Source organism: Nycticebus coucang, chromosome 3, assembly GCF_027406575.1.
Source record: "Nycticebus coucang isolate mNycCou1 chromosome 3, mNycCou1.pri, whole genome shotgun sequence".
Classification (NCBI taxonomy): Eukaryota; Metazoa; Chordata; class Mammalia; order Primates; family Lorisidae; genus Nycticebus; species Nycticebus coucang.
The window spans coordinates 5,427,987-5,445,066 of NC_069782.1; the positions used below are offsets into that span (position 1 = coordinate 5,427,987).

The window sequence follows — 17,080 nt, forward strand, 5'->3', positions numbered from 1 at the left end:
GAGCTGCCCTCCTCCTTCCACCACTTTCTCCTCCTTCCCCGTCTTATCTTTTGTCAGCTACACTTTGATTTGTACTTAAGGAAAAGGTGGTTAAATGTAATCAAGTCCTTTCTACTTAGTTCATAGGTTGCTTCTAAAACTTAGAAGTCATTAAATACTATTTCGTTATTATAACTATGTATATACTGTTCTGTGTCAACAAGTAATGACTGGAAATTAACTTTCTTTTTTTTTTTACTATCTCTGAGCCTCTGGCCTTAATGCCAAATAGCTTCTCTTTTATAGATTTTATCGGTTGCTGAAAATCACACCACATTTATCTCAGTCCATTCAGACTGCTTTGATAAAATACCATAAACTGGGGCTTATAAACAGCAGTGGTTTATTTCCTACAGCTCTGGAGGATGAGAAGTCTGATATCAAGGCAACATCAAATTCAACATCTGGTAGAGGCCACTTCCTGGCTCACAGATGTCCAGCCTGTCAATGTGACCTCATGTGGCAGAGGGGATGAGGGTTTATCTGGGACCTCTTGGATAAGGGCACTAGTTGCATTCATGAGATTTCTACCCTCATGACTTAATCACCTCCCAAAGGCCCTACCTCCTCATTGAGCCTTTTTTTGTTTTTTTTTTTTTTAATGTGGCTGGCACCTTAGCTGTTTGAGCCACAGGTGCCAAGCCCTGGTTATTTTTGTTGTTGTTGTTGTTGTTGCAGTTTTGCCGGAGCCGGGTTCGAACACGTCACCCTTGGTATATGGTTCCGGCGCCCTACTCACTGAGCCACAGGAGCTGCCCCAAGGCCCTACCTCCTTAACACCATCACCTTGGGGCTAGGATTTCAATATATGAATGCTGAGGGGACACAAACACTCAGACCACGGCAAGATGTTCAATTTGCTTCATATTTATGCTACAAGTATATTAGAAAGGTTATTTGTTTAACCTGGCGTTTTTAGTATACTCTTTTTCTTGCATTACTTACCTTTATTTTACCTTGTAAGATAAAGACAAGTTCATACTTAGGTAAAAGAAACTTTATTTGAAAAGATTACTGAAATATTGTAATAGGGAGAAGGGGATTCTTACAATAGGACAGATGCTACAAAAAGGCTACAACAATCTCCAAGGTCAAGGAGAAAAAGCTTTTCTTTAAGAGGGAAGAGTAAAGAAGGCTACAAAGTGCCTAGTGTGGAGAATGAGGTGAGTGGACAGTGTGAGCAGACTGTCTTTCCTCATGGCCAGTCTCAGGAGGCGCCAATAAGGAGGGGCTTTCCTCCATTTGCATGCTGGCTCACACCGAGGTGGGCCCAAGTTCAGGGGCCCTGGGGAAAGGAGAGAATCTTAATTAAACTTGGTCAGATTAGCAGGTATTTTGGTCAGATTGGTCAGTGGGTGCAAACGTCTCACTAATTAATGAGAATGGGAAATGGGGATTTGGAAGATCTTTGTGTGAGTTATCAGAGGTAAATCTAGGAGCTTCCTTGAGGCTTTTCTAAGTCATGTACAGAAAAGATAGTCCTTTGTGGTAGCCACTTCCAAGGACATAAAGGGTGGGATAATTTAACCATCATTATGTTCTAGAAGATCAGTGCTCAGGTAAAACTCAATATTGTTGACCTGCTGGTTTCCCAAACATTTTATCCCATTTTCTGTTTTCTTAATTTTTTCCCCTGGTACCTCCATCCCAGAGCTCAGCCTCCAGAGCATCCTGGATGCCTCTACTGTTCTCCTGGGTTGGACCCTTTTCCTACATCCCACATCTCTTTATTTCTTGCTTTACATTCTTCTTTTGCTGGAGTACTTCCTGAAGTAATTTCCTAAGGCAGGATGGACAGAAAGTAAATTTTCTGAGTTCTTATTGATCTGAAATTTTAAAAATTCTTCTTCACACAGTTTGCCAGAGCAAATAATCCTAATAGAGAAAATCATTTTCCCTTGAAATATGAAGACATTGCTTCATTGTGTTTGAGCTGTGAGAAGTCTAGTGCATGTGTGCGTGTGTGTGTGTGTGTGTGTGTGTGTGTGTGTGTGTGTGTGTGTAGAAAGGGGGGCCATTTCATCTTCAAGTGCCCATACAGTTTTTTCTTCACTTAAACAAGATCCCTTCTCACTGACTCTATTGCTAGCTGAACAAGAATTCATATACATTCAATGAATAAATCATGGAAAAATAGTTGAAGATAAATAATTAGCTAAATGATTATAAGAGAATCTTATTAAAACATAGTTAGGCTTGATACTTTTATAAACAACAACAAAAGGGCTGTGGAATTTCTGTAGCCCACCTTTCAATGGGGTGATCAACTTTCTTGTGCCTTGAAACCTTAATAAGGAGCTAGCTCTTGGTTGCTTATTTCTTCTCAAAGACCCCTTGATGATAAGCATCTCTGTTATTTGTAATTATATATGTAGATTATTCTTTTCTAGATCCAAAATAGACTTTTCTAAATACTACCGAGGAGATTAGCATATGCATTTGATTTTATTACTACATCTTAATACCACATTGGCAGTTTACCCTGCTGAGGAAATAGTGTTCATTGTCCTCTACCTTTGTGCCTCCACCATACAAGCCAAACCGACACAGGGCCTGTGCAAGGCTGCTCTGCAGCTGTGGGTTGGAAAAGCTCAGCTCTTGGCTTATCTCCTTTAGAGCAAATATTCGAATCACTGGAAACTTCTCTCCCCGGCTTACCAACGTTCCAAGCTGTTCCACTTGGACACTCACACCCCATCCGCTGAGAGAAAGTTTAGATATGCAAGTGCCAGGAATCCCCAGAGAACTGAAATTACAGACATGTGAGCTTTATGTGCAGCTGAATTTTAATTTGAATTATTCTGTGTCTTTAACAGATATGATCTATGTTCTATAAAAGCTTTCGATTTTATCTCACCATCTAGCCTGTAAGAATTTAGAAGTAAATTCTTCTGTGTGGGAGTCGAGAACTTCCATTTCTATGGGATGTCCTTATGGAGATATGTTTGCAGGTGGAATTTGTATTTGAGCAGGATAGGTTTTGCAAAATATCTTTTGAGTATTTTTGGCTGGACAGTTCCTTTGAATCATTCTTGAAAAAGAACTTGACGTGTATTTTACGCAGTTCCTCGTCTCCTTTTTACTCTCTTTTTGGCATATTTCTCTTCTTTGCTCAGTTCCTCGTCTCCTTTTTACTCTCTTTTTGGCATATTTCTCTTCTTTGCTCAGTTCCTCGTCTCCTTTTTACTCTCTTTTTGGCATATTTCTCTTCTTTGCTCAGTTCCTCGTCTCCTTTTTACTCTCTTTTTGGCATATTTCTCTTCTTTGCAAGTTCTACTGCTACTTCTAAGTCCAGCCATCACAGTTCATGCCTGGATGCCCACAGGGGCCTCCCATCCAGCCTGCTGGGCCTCACCGTCCATCAGTCCTCAGGCTACTTCTGGGCTGCCCTGACGCACTGTCCCCTTCTCTCTGCCCTGGAGATCTCGCATCCCTGTCCAAACACTTTCATCTCCCTTGGTGCTAGGACCAGATTCTTTAGCCAGCGCCCCCCTTACCATCTTTTGCTCCGTAAACCCATGAACCCCGTAGTGCAGGGCAGGGCAGCTGTGGCCCTGCAGCCGGCAGTGACCATGCTCTCACCTCACACAGCCCTTCCCTTGTTTATTTACGGGGCAGTGTTGGGGTGTGTGTGCCAATAGCAGGGGTAACTGGTACGTACACACCTGCGGGCAGGGAACAGTGTCTCAGAATTTCCCATTTTCCCCACATTGTTCTGTGTTCAGCAACTGTTTGTTGAATGAATAAGTGGCAGGGTGGGCTTTAATATTTTCTTCTCTTTCTTTGGGGACAAGTTGGGGAATCGGCTGGCCTAATAATTCTGTCAGTTACCCTGACTTCTTGAGAGCGCTGGAGAACAGCAAGCCAAGACCTCCGCCGAAGGAAAAGGAGGAGAGCCTGCTGGTGGACTTCTCCACGCTGCCTCCAGAGGAGGTTGTGAAGACCATCCAGGACGTCGTCGACTCCTCCCACCCCGCGTTGTTAAAGGTACCTAGACTGAGCATGCTTTCTTGTGAAACTCATCGTAACTCAGGCCAATGCCTTGCAGCATCCTGCTCCTCCAGGACCCTTCCTGCCTCTTTCTCCTCTCCTCCGCATATCTGGTTCTGCAAGAGCAGACTGTTTAATTTAAAAGTAGCCGTGTATCTACTTTTGCTCTGTAGAAAGCTACCGAGATTCCACCCCAGCATGTGCTCTGAGGGGACGTGCTCAGGACTTAGCAAGCACTGAGTGTGGGGTAAGGTCAGGGTTCCGGTCACAGAGGGCAGAGAATGGGGCCCTTGGGCAAGGGCTAGCTCAGCACATCCAGTGAGTTCTCTGTGTGTCCAGCCACCAGGCCCACAGAGATGAGGTGGCATCGAAGAGGTTGTGCGGGGCTGGGCTTTGGCACAGAGACTTCCTGTGGAGGCCACTAGGAGCCAGGGGAGTCACCTAAGTAGACTGTCATTCCACACTTACGTTTGGTTGGCACTTGAGAGTATGGAATGATGCTGTGCACCGTCCCAGCATCCTTGGACAGAGTGCTTTGGAACCACGTTCCTGGCAAAGTGGTGGTCCCCAGACTGGCCCACATGTGAGTTTCCTGCTTCCCAGGAGAAGGTGGCACCCAAGGCCCCCTAAAAACCACAGCCAACCCAGACTTAAAGAGCCACTTCAAACCTCTAGGGCCATGTGCACTAAATGTCCAGATGTCACAAAGTCCTGGCACCACACTGAGCCTTCTGTATTGCACTGGGAAGAGGGTCCACTGCAGCTTTGCAGACAGCCCACACTATCCGCTGGGTGCTTCGGTTGCCCACCAGCCCCGACGAGAGTCCATGCATCTTTTTTCTCTTTGATCATAAATTTGCAAGGTGCAGTTACTGGTTCCACTTTATAGGAGGGAAAGTTGAGGCTATGAGATCACACCGGGAATGTGTAGCAGAGCCGGGAACATGGGCAGGAAGAGGAAAGTGGGTTCTTCCTAGTGCGTCTTTCCCGCATCCAGATGGTTTGAAGAATTAAAGTCCTAAGAATCTTTAAGTGAGATGTACTGTTCACCACCCATGCCTTTTGAGGGCAACTTTAGTTGCTCAGATTTTTTTTTTTTTTTTTGAGACCAAGTCTCACTTTTATCACCCTCGGTAGAGTGCCGTGGCGTCATACCTCACAGCAACCTCCAACTCCTGGGTTTAGGCGATTCTCTTGCCTCAGACTCTCGAGTATCAGGGACTACAGTCTCCTACCACAATGCCCAGCTATTTTTTGGTTGCAGTTTGGCCCGGGCCGGGTTCAAACCTGCCACTCTCAGTATATATATGCCCTTCCCACTGAGCCACAGGCACTGATTTTTAAGAAGTCAAGTAAGAGAGCCCTTTAGGGAACAAAAAGACTTTTGGAGGTGGGCCAGTGAAATGAAAGGCCAACGGAAGCCATCTAGTCTCCACTCTGGACATCTATTTCAACTTCCCAGTTTCCGTGATGTAGGGGGCAAGGTGGGCTCTAGAGTGATGCTGCATGACCGCTAGCCCGGTTTCCTCAAACTGAGGCCCATGGAACCTGCGGGAGAATTGTGGTTCTCACATTTGAGAAACGCTACTAGGCTACAAGATTCTGAGCAAGAGAGTAGGTAAGGGGGACGGACAGATGGATGGGGCACTGGGGAGAACCAGGGAAGATGGATGGACGGATGGACGGGGGCACTGAGGAGAACCAGGGAAGATGGATGGACGGATGGACAGGGGCACTGGGGGGAGCAGGGAACATGGATGGACGGATGGACAGGGGCACTGGGGGGAGCAGGGAACATGGATGGACGGATGGACGGGAGCACTGGGGGGAGCAGGGAAGGTGGATGGACGGATGGACAGGGCACTGGGGGGAGCAGGGAAGGTGGATGGACAGATGGACAGGGCACTGGGGGGAGCAGGGAAGGTGGATGGACGGATGGACAGGGCCCTGGGGGGAGCAGGGAAGGTGGATGGACGGATGGACAGGGGCACTGGGGGGAGCAGGGAAGGTGGATGGATGGATGGACAGGGCCCTGGGGGGAGCAGGGAAGGTGGATGGACGGATGGACAGGGGCACTGGGGGGAGCAGGGAAGGTGGATGGACGGATGGACCGGGGCACTGGGGGCAGCAGGGAAGGTGGATGGACGGATGGACAGGGCACTGGGGGGAGCAGGGAAGGTGGATGGACAGAGGGCAGTGGGTGGGACGGAGGGAGAGATGATGATATCTAAGGACAGCCATCAGAGGGGCATTTCTGTATGTCAGCGGAGGTGCTCAAGCGATGTGACAGTTCCTTACATTTACATAACACAGAGTTTTCTTTTTTTTTTTTTTTGGTTTTTGGCCGGGGCTGGGTTTGAACCCGCCACCTCCGGCATACGGGACCGGCGCCCTACTCCTTGAGCCACAGGCGCCACCCAACACAGAGTTTTCTAAGCCTTTTCGCATTTGATTCTTTCACCAGCCTGTGGCTTGGGAGGCTGGATTTGCACACAGAGTCAGTCAAGTACAGACCCTGGGGCCAGAGAAAGCTGGACCCAAGTCAGCCCAGCTGAGCATTGCTCGATGCCCTCGCCACGCCACACGCCTGCAGGTGCCCAGGCAGCACAAAGCTCTCAGCTTGCTGTGTTTGTTTTAGTGATTAGCATTTAGCACCCAGATAGTGCATTTTCCAGTAAACTTAGTAAAACTTACAACAGCCCTCTGAGTTAAGTCCATCTTTATAGCCAAGTACCTGGAGCTCGGAGAGGTGAGGGACTTACAGTGGGCACCAGAGCCCAAGTTCAAAGACCAATCCCTGACCAGAGGGCCAGGGAATGTCTCGCTGTGCACAGATGCCTCACATTGCCACAGCTAAGTAACAGTGTGAAGCTATCTAGTATTTTAAGGTTAATTTGGTTACACAGATACCATCACCCTGGTGGGCCATGGGATATGCCTAATTAGCCCCAAGTGAGAATTAACCGTAAGGCGGTTTGGTTTGGGGTTTGCAGGCACATTAAATTCTTACTTAAATAAAAAGATCTTAATCTACCACTCGATACAGATTTCCTAGTGCAATAAAAATGAATGATTTTATTTCGACAGATGGAAAAAAATGTGTTTTCTTTTTATAGCACATTTTTGCACTTTTTCAGTCTGACTACTATCCCGCCACGTTGGCAGCGTGCACTCCGGCCCCTCCAGCATGAGTGCGGGCATCAGGGGGATGCTTGTATATGAGGCCCCTCAGGCTGTGGCCGAGGGTCAGGAGAGGACCACAGCCTCAGTGTGGACACTGGGGCGGTGGGGGCAGAGAGGGGGTCGGGGTGGCCCCATGATTCTTCCTCTTAGCTGCTCCACACTGGACTCCGCCTTGAGATGCCTGCCCCCATACTGTGGGATCTCTCCTGAGCCCCCTGTTGACAAGAAATTTGCGCATGAGGGGGGCCTAGAATTTAAAAAGGGAGAGAATGTCAGCAAATTACTTTCTCCTTTCCTCTGTCCAATGGGTCTCCTGGGTGCAGGGGTGAGGTTTCCATCAGGTCCTGGGTGCCTGGGACTAGAATTCTTCTCCACTCTTCTTCCTCATCTCCAAATAGGAGCCAATAAGGTGAATTCCCTCTAGAATCCATCAGCTCCTACCCTGCCTGTGCACCCTCCTTGGCTTGGTCCTTCATAACGGTGCATTCATTTAGCAATTTGGAATTTTATAAGGGACTTTTATATACTAGATTTTAATTGCATTTGGCAGAAATGGTACTTAAGGAAAATGTTTTTAAAATATTCACTTGACAATAACATTACCCTCCCTCTCTCCCTACTCTCCTCCTCCCTCCCTCCCTCCCTCCCTCCCTTCCTTCCTTCTTTCCTTTCTTCCAGGCATTTTCTGCCCTGGATAAAGAGGACACAGGGTTTGTAAAGGCTACAGAATTTGGACAAGTTATTAAGGATTTCTGTTACAAACTCACAGATAATCAATATCATTATTTTTTGAGGAAACTAAGAATTCATCTAATCCCCTATATAAATTGGAAATATTTCCTCCAGAACTTCAGCTGTTACCTTGAGGAGGTAAGGATGTCTGCAGCACGTAAACATCTTTGTGAAAATGAGCTAAAATTAGTTTCTACAATACGGATAATTGATTTAAACCACATCAGATATATTGGCAATCACCTCATGTAATTAGCTCATTCTTATTGAAAACTGGGTATAGATTATACATGGAGTATTAGAAGGTGAATGTGTATCCTTTGTTTAGGAAGATTTTATTTTATTTTTAAATGTATTTCATTATATTTTATTATTTTTCAAAGAAGTTTTAGAGTTTACTTTTATCTGGTTATGTTAGAGTTCTAAGGAATCCTAGATCCTAGAATATGATCTAGGAAACAAGATTAATAGAGCAAACGGCACGATCATTTTTAAAATTTTAGGTTAATAGTAATAACAGCAGAAAACGCTATAAAGCACTTTCTGTGGGCCCCCCCACCATTCTTAGTCCCTCGAGTACACTGGCTGGTGTAAGCCTGTTGCTGTTCATGTCCCCGGTCCCTGGAGTACACTGGCTGGTGTAAGCCTGTTGCTGTTCATGTCCCCGGTCCCTGGAGTACACTGGCTGGTGTAAGCCTGTTGCTGTTCATGTCCCCGGTCCCTGGAGTACACTGGCTGGTATAAGCCTGTTGCTGTTCATGTCCCCGGTCCCTGGAGTACACTGGCTGGTGTAAGCCTGTTGCTGTTCATGTCCCCGGTCCCTGGAGTACACTGGCTGGAGTAAGCCTGTTGCTGTTCATGTCCCCGGTCCCTGGAGTACACTGGCTGGTGTAAGCCTGTTGCTGTTCATGTCCCCGGTCCCTGGAGTACACTGGCTGGTGTAAGCCTGTTGCTGTTCATGTCCCCGGTCCCTGGAGTACACTGGCTGGAGTAAGCCTGTTGCTGTTCATGTCCCCGGTCCCTGGAGTACACTGGCTGGTGTAAGCCTGTTGCTGTTCATGTCCCCGGTCCCTGGAGTACACTGGCTGGTGTAAGCCTGTTGCTGCTGTTCATGTTCCCATCTGAGAGATGAGGCGGCTGGCACAGAGATAGCAGGTCCCGCCTGCAGGCACCCAGCTGATGAAGGGACAGGTTATGTGAAAACCCTGGGGGCGGGGGCAGGAGTTGGGCACTCCGGTCGTCTGGACCACTCTCACGTGCTGCCAGTGGGCGTCCCAGCTTCTCTGCAGTGGCCAGCTCTGTGCCTCGTGCCTTGTGAAAAGGCCCCGTGTGGCCACTTCCACACTCCGTGGTGGAGGTCCGGGTGCTAACCATTGCATCGCCATCGGTGGCATAGCACTTGCAGGATGGCAGCAGCGGTGTTGCCTGGCACAATGGGCTGGGCGGGCTGGAGGCTTCTACAGCTGTGGTGCCTGCCAGGTAGGGGTGTGGCCAGGGAGGGGTTGTGATTACCGGATTCCAGGGTGTTATTTTGCATATAGATGTCGTTATTGCTTTCTAGAATTGCACTTCTAATGCAAAAGCATAAATAAAAGAATTAAGAACATTTTTATAGGTAAGGAAGGCGTACCACCCATATATAATGCACATTCTTATTTTTCCCTCAAAAATTTGGGCAGAAAAGTGCACGTTATACATAAAAAATATGGTACATTGAATGTTGTCTTCCACACTTATTTTTTTCTTGCTTAACATGATGAACTTAAGACTTATTCATGTTGACACACCAGCTTCAGTCTTAAATGAAGGACTGTGTATTATTTGGAGGAACGGACTACCATTCCGTTACCGTCCTCCTGTTAATGAACACGTAGGTGGTTCTCACCTTCCTCCACCAGGAGCAGACACCAGTTAGCCTTCCTGCCTGTCTCCTTGTGCGCACACATGGGCACTACTGTGGGTGACTGGAGGGTAGGCCACGGTCAGCTTCTCCAGCTACGGTCAGTACTCTGCTGAGTGGCTGTACAGCGTACACTCCCCCAGCAGTCCGCGACAGTTCCTGGCACACCACATCCCTGCTAATCCTTGGTAACTGCCAACCCGATTGTGAGTAAGGTTACAAGTGTGTAAGTGGGGAGAGGGGGCGCAGGTCAGCCATGCAGGTTTCTGCAGACACCGGAGAGGGTTTCAGGCAGTCACATGTTGGCACGTGAGTTGCAAGTAACCTTCTCCTGGTCTGTCACTTATCTTTGCTCTTTCCTCATGATGGCTCTCACTATTTTTCATGATTATACGTTCTCTGATTTTGAAAACATACATTCACTGTAGAAATTTGGGGAAATGCAGGTAAATTTAAAAAAGAAAGCAGGAATCTAAGCCTCATGATGCTGGTGTGATGACAAGAACAACCCTGGCCACCATTTAGCGAGCACCTGCTAAGCTCTGGGCCCTTCCCGAGTGCTTTCTTGTCTCACGGTCTCCAGTGAGCGGACAGACGCCAAGAAGTCAGTGGCCACCTCAGCTAGGAGGGGCTGTCGGGAGGTTCAGATTTAGAGCTAATAGTCTGTGTGCCACGCCGCCTTGGAGACCTTCTTGTCCCTATTTTTAATGCAATTTTTAAAAAAAGTGTAGAGAATGCTGTGTATATAATCACGTATCTTGCTTTTTTTCACTTAGCATGAAATTGTGCCATGTCACTTAAAGGATGTCAGTTAAAATGACTCTATGACATTCCATCAAACTCCCTTCCTTTTAAGCACTCAGATTTTCCCGCAGCTTTTGCCACTGTAATTTACTCTACAGGGAACTCTTGTGTATGTAAATCCATATCCATGTTTTGGATTCTTTCCTTAGGAAAGAATGTAAGAAATTAAATAACAGGGTCAAAGAACAGGAATATTTTTCTTGATCTCAGAAGCAGCCCTTTATATATTGTTTTAAATAATTATTTTCTGTAGGGCTGAATCACATGAAATTACCATTGTTAAAAGTCATAGGTGATCGAATATTGACGATTTCGCAAGTTTAAGCCAATACTTGTAGAAGTTGTGACCATTATACACTATTTGGAATATATTGATAATTTTGAAGAAAAAATTGAAATCACCCCTAAGGACAACCAGTATTGATATTTTGGTATATTTACATCCAATCCCTTTTCTATATAAATATCTTTTGGGAGTGGGCCAATGACAGACTGTACCTGCTTTTGAGTTTGGGGATTGTGTTCTGGACTCTTAACATTTTTCACTGATATCAAAGTAATATATGCCTTGCCGGTGCAATGGACAAGGACCAGGCTTTCTGGGTCACGCCCCATGGCCTCTCCTCAGGGCTCCCTGGACCGCGTTCTTCTCCCTTCCCCTCAGTGTGGCAGCCTGGCTCTCTCCCAGCTCATCGTTTCCCTCTAACGCGTGCGTTTCATTTGGCACATGCCCCTCCGTTGTGGCTTTGTTCTCTGTCTCTGTGAGCGCGTGTTTCCTAGGGGCTCCTGAGTACCAGGCACTGAGCAGGTGCTGAGCTTAGTGAACCAAACGGACAGGTCCCCGCCTTTCAGGGGCCTCCATTCTAGAGAGGGAAACAGACCAGGAGTGAGTGACGGGATCACACCTGTCTGAGGGTGACTTCCAGGCCTGTGAGGCAAGGCCGGGAGTTAGTGGCAGAGGGGAAGGGGCTCCAGCATGGCCAGTGTGACAGCTTGGGCAGGAGGGGCCCATGGGTTTGAAAGGTGTGAGGACAGTTGTGGGGTGGGTGAAGGAGAGGGCTGTAGGGGACACAGGCAGAGCTGTGGCCTGGGGCCCTTGTAAAAGATTTTGGCTTCGACTCTGGATCTTTGAGGGACCCGTGAATGGAAGAGGCTGTGCTCAGACCTCCACTGTCCTGCCTTGGGATGGCTGGACCGTCCCATGCACAGGTTACCGGGGTCTCTCTGCTGGCTCTGGAGTTACTGGCCCAGGGTATGAGCGTCTCTGCAGCTTCCCCCGGCCTTAGTGAGCTCGACCTGATCTCCCAGCCGTCTTCACCTCCAGAAGCACTTTGCTCACCAGCCAGTGAGAAGGTTTAGGGTTAATTGTGAAAAGAGTGATGAGGATAAATGTGCTCTAAGACGGGAGTGACTGGAGTGGGCTGGGGACCAGGACACAGAGGCGGCTCCACCCTTGGGGTCCCGCAGTGCCACCTCCTGCTGGGTCCCGTCAGTGTGCAGTCAGCGCTCCGGGAACGCCATCCTATCACCCCCCAGAGTGGGCCTAGGAGGATGTGGGAACAAGCCAGGGCCTGAGCCAAAGTGAATCGGGAATCGTTTAGCAGGAGGACAAGCTGAGCCAGGGAATTCTGGGCTGGAAGGACAGCGTGAGACCAGGAGAGTGAGACACAGCAGGGCAGGGGGTGACCGTGCGTGGTTTTGGTCATAGCGAATCCCAGGGAGGTGAGGCCTTTCTTTTGTCCTGTTTGTCTGCCAGTGGGGACGAGAGGTGTGGCAGGGACAGACCACAAGGGTGCCAGCATCTTTTGCTGCAGTCTGGGTCCCTTCCTCTGAGCGAAGAAGAAGCAGGGATGACTTCTGAGCCCCAAAATGGGCAGCTCACCCTCGGGCGGCCAGAAGGCAAGGAGGCTGCTCCCTGAGAGGACTCCTCGCATTTAATCCCAGCCTGGTCTTTTTTTAATAGCAGGGAAAAGAAGTAACAAATAATAGGAATAGTTAATGCATCATCCTTAAAGCTCATTAAACGTGATACCAGTCATCCTTTTCCTCTGGGGAATGCACAGGAGGCAAGTAATTAAAAGGAGATTACCAAAATGTAATTAAGACAGGAGGCACCTCTCCTCACAAAGCAAGTTCACCGTGAATAATCCCCAGGCAAATCAAATCCATTCTTGGAAAGGGAAAAACTGGAATTGTAGTTAAGACATTGCATAAGACCTTGAGTCGATTTCAAGTATGCAGGGAGTAAAGACAATTTCACTGCTACTCATAATCCATTCCTTATATTGGGTGTACCACTAAATCTGTCCTCAGAAACTTTTGTTAATCTCACATCTCATCCGCCTGTCACAGACACGTGAAAACCATCTGAGCACTTCTCACAGCAAACGCAGGTGCTTTCTGGTCCCGGGCCGCAACTTCACCAGGCCGTCTCGCCGCCTCCTAGCTCCTTCTGCTTCTCTGCTGAGCACCACTGCAGTCAGATAGCGTTTCTCAAAGCATGGGGCCAGGCTACCGGCCAGCCCACATCAGCCCACTGCAGGGCATGGGTCAGTGCGTGGGCAGGCCCGGGGGTCTTCCGTGCCGCGGGTGGGGTGGTTCCCCACAACCCTCCACCTTGAGAACCAGCCCCTGAGGCACACAGGCTGGTGAGCTGATGGGACAGCGAAGGCGAGGATGTCTTTCCAGGTAGGGCAGACGCTCGTTCCTGCACCTGACCCAGAGTGGGAAGCACTGACCTATGGGACGTAAAAGGAGAAGGAAGGCAGTACGGGGTCTGAAATGCCATCTAGTGTCTTGGTTAACTAGCAGGACAGGCGGGCGGGGGAGACAAGTCCTAGATGACAGCAGAAGTACCTTCTCCTGAGAGTCCAGCCAACCAGCTGAAAACATCACCTGAACTTCTCTCCTCACAGACACCTCTTTTTCACTCCTGGAAAAACATTTTACACTCAAAATGTTATGCACAAAATGTGGAGTATCACCTTGTTTTTAGAAAATTGTTCCCGTTTAACATTTCTTTCAAATCTTAACACACAATTTCAGTATCTTCTGCAAATGTAAAAATAACGCTCAGAGCAGAATGAAGTTTTTAGAAGACATAGTAGAAGCCCATGTAACGTCTCTATTACCATGGAAATAATGGAATTGTTTAACAAAACGCATTCTTATTCCGTGCAGAGTAATTATTTTGTCACATTCTGGCCAGCAGAGAGCCAATGAGATATTTCCTTACTTTATGTTTCTAATACACGATCTTTAAAGGCATTCTGTTCTAGGTTAAATAACTTGAAGGTGCTTCTTTTATCAAGAGAGGATTGAAGAATGTAGTTCTCAGCCGAAGGGGCCGTAAAGCACATCAAAATGTTTGTAATCTTTTATGAATGTCATATTTATATTTGCTGCCAACAGTGTTACTTCCAAGTATCTTTCTTTTATTGTAAATACAATGGTGTCCATGTATTTTTAATGAATATGATAAAAGAATGGAGAAGTTTCCTTTTCAGAAAAGGGCTCTAAGATTATTGGAAAAAGGGTGGTGTCTATGGCTCAGTGAGTAGGGCACGGGCCCCATATACCGAGGGTGGCGGGTTCAAACCTGGCCCCGGCCAAACTGCAACAACAACAACAAAAAAAGATTATTGGAAATAAATTAAGTAAATTATTAAGATATTATCATCACTGTTATTTACACTTGCTCCTGATGGTGAGAAAAGCTAAGTCTTCATGATATAACCACAGTGATTTTATGTTTCCTGTGACTCACTTTCTCCCCTTGCTAGTGAGACATTTACTACCTGCTGTCCCGTAGACGCTGACACTACGGCTGGTTGTGTGGGGTAACTCAGGCCGATACTCGGTGGCCTTGGTGACAGGCAGGGCAAGAGGCCTGCTGGGCCCACTGTGCCTAAGTGCCAGTAAAGGAAAGTGTCATCACAGCCTTGAGTGTCACCAGCAGCTCATCGTGAGGCAGCCCCTCAGGCCTTCGAGCTTGATGAGCTGGCTGCCCCACCCGGGGAGAGCCTGGGGTCCTTGGCAGAGGCCTGTCTGCTTCCTCTGAGCACCGGCATCCGCTCAGGTCCCTGCTCTGGACTAGTGTCGGCACTCGTACAGACAGTCTTCTGAAAGCCGAGCATGGTGATCAAAGCAGCGGGAAAAAGTGACATTATCATGGAAGATTAGCAGTGAGGTGGCACAGCCCACTCAAGTCAGCTCCCACTGAGCATGGTGCAGAGTTAGTCTTTTAAGGTTCAAACGTTGTCCCAAGTTCGGGTTGGTCACAGCAGCACTGTGCATGCGTCTGAACTCTGCTAGGGTCCAAAGCCCCCTGCCGGGAAGGAGTGTGAGTCTGCTCCCGCCCTGGCTTCAGAGAGATGAGCGGTCTGGGCCTGGGCTTCTGCTCTGCTTCCACAGCTGCCAGGCGGCGCTTTGCCAGACACAGGACAGGGGCAGCCACCGGGGAAAGGAGTTCGGTGTTTGGTGCCTCTTGTAGGAATGTGACAATGGCTACCCCACACTTGCTTCCCTATGGGGAGTAGTCACGTCCCCCCCAACCCCTTGGAGAAACCCCCTTTCAAACACAGTTGTTTTGGACAGAAGAGGAGGCTTTCATGAAGCCAGTCAGTGAGGTGTGGAAGGAAGGGACACCCAAGCTGAATTCCTGCTAATGTAGTTATTTTGATTTATACGGTTCTATTTTCTCAAACCCAGCAGTCCTGTGTTCCTGGCGGGGCCTCCTTGACCTGCGTCCCAGCCCCACACAGGGCCTGCAGGGGCAGCCCTCCCCAGCCCTGACCATGCCTGCAGTGCTCCCGCCCTAGGATTCTCCTGCACTCCCTCAACCTTCCCTGCCACATCCCAGTTCCTGCCTTGGTGCATTGTTCTGTGTGCTCACCACCTAGGCAGCAGCCCCCCACCCCATTCATTTGCCTCGAGATGCCCATCAGACTGGGAGAATCTTAACACTACATGTGTGCTGGGCACAGGGCCATGCTAGGGACAGCTAGACACACTCACAGTCCCCTTTGGGTGGACAGTGAGTGCTCCAGCAGAAATGGCTGTGACCCTCTGTGAACAAGCCGGAAGTTTCCACCTTTTGGATTGTACAGGCAGTCCCTGAGTTACAAACATCTGATTGGAGTATGGCTCACACTTATGAATGGAGGTTATTGCAGGTAGTAGGTAAATGCCCCTGTCCAAACTTACATACAAAAACTTCAGAACAGACCTATACAACCTATCTCATTTGTAACCTGGGGACTGACCGTCTGAATTTTGAATGGTCCATGCCGAGAGATTAAGAGGAAAGAGCAAGTCCTCTACCCTAGTAATTGTGCTGGCCAGTTACTGTCATCCTCTCATCACCCAGTCAGACATCACCACCAAAATGATGGCCAACAGGCCCTGGGCCTGTGCTGTGAGCCAGCCACCATTGTATGGTGTCAGGATGAACTTGGTTGATCCTCCCAGCACATTAGCCCTATTTTACAGAACCAGAAACTGAGGCTCAGGGAGGCAGCAGCATCTGTGCCCACAGCCGGAAACGCCGGCGCTCCATCAGAAAGCCCCCCTCCCGGACGTGCTCCCTGCCTCCCCCTGGGAAATGATGTCCACTCTCCTGTCTACCTCGTAGTGTTGTTCAGATGAAGCAAGTTAACGCAGAGAAAGCTTTGCCTGGTAACTAGCAAAGCAAACACCAAACATTTGCATTCCTTATTATTTTTATTCTACCCACTTCAGCAAGTGCACATTTAATGTTTGGTAATGATGTGATTAAATGGTATGGGATTTATTTGGGTGAAAGGATTTGTTTTAATAGTTTTATAAATGATTTCACCCTTGAGTTTATTGAATCATTAAAGGGTGGGAGGGGTGGCTTAAATGTTTCCCTGTTATTTCTCTGTGTTTTATGGCAATTTCATGCTACTAAAGGATTTGCGAATTGGGTGTTTGCAAAGGCCTTGGCATAGATCTTTGGTGAATATCAGGCTATGTGCAGGGGTGGGCACAGGCATCCAGGAGGAGGAGGAGGAAGTAGAGGGGGAGGGGCCGGCTAACCCGGTGTGGGCAGGAACAGCTTCCCGATGAGCTTGCTCTGAGTCTGGAAGGATGAGCTGGAGGAGCTGGCCAGGAGGACTGGAATGGGGCTTCCTCCATGGATGAGGAGTATGTGCAAGACCCGAGGTGGGGGAGCGCCATGCCGTGGGCACGGCCAGAGCGCGGGCAGTCGTTCTGTGAGGAGACCCAGGGGCAAGGCGGCCCACTTTCTGCTTGCTTGGCGGGTTCTCGGTGTGGCTTCTCCAGTGCAGAGGCTCTGGTCTCTGTGGCCACTGCCTGGGACGGTGCGGGCACTAGCGTGCCCTGGTCAGTCTTTGAGTTACAGCACTCCTGTTTTCAGTAGGCACTTGTGTTCTCCTGCATGGGTTAGGGGGT

General features: G+C 48.4%; 1 protein-coding gene across 1 annotated transcript in view; it reads left to right on the forward strand.

Moving 5' to 3' along the window:
• The window catches only part of EFCAB6 (EF-hand calcium binding domain 6), a 228,447-nt gene that overhangs the window by 172,877 nt on the left and 38,490 nt on the right, over window positions 1-17,080 (forward strand). Inside the window, exons 25-26 of the mRNA XM_053585237.1 lie at window positions 3,834-4,026; window positions 7,891-8,082. Of these exons, the coding sequence (XP_053441212.1) occupies window positions 3,834-4,026; window positions 7,891-8,082 (385 nt within the window). The remainder of the gene's footprint in view (window positions 1-3,833; window positions 4,027-7,890; window positions 8,083-17,080) is intronic.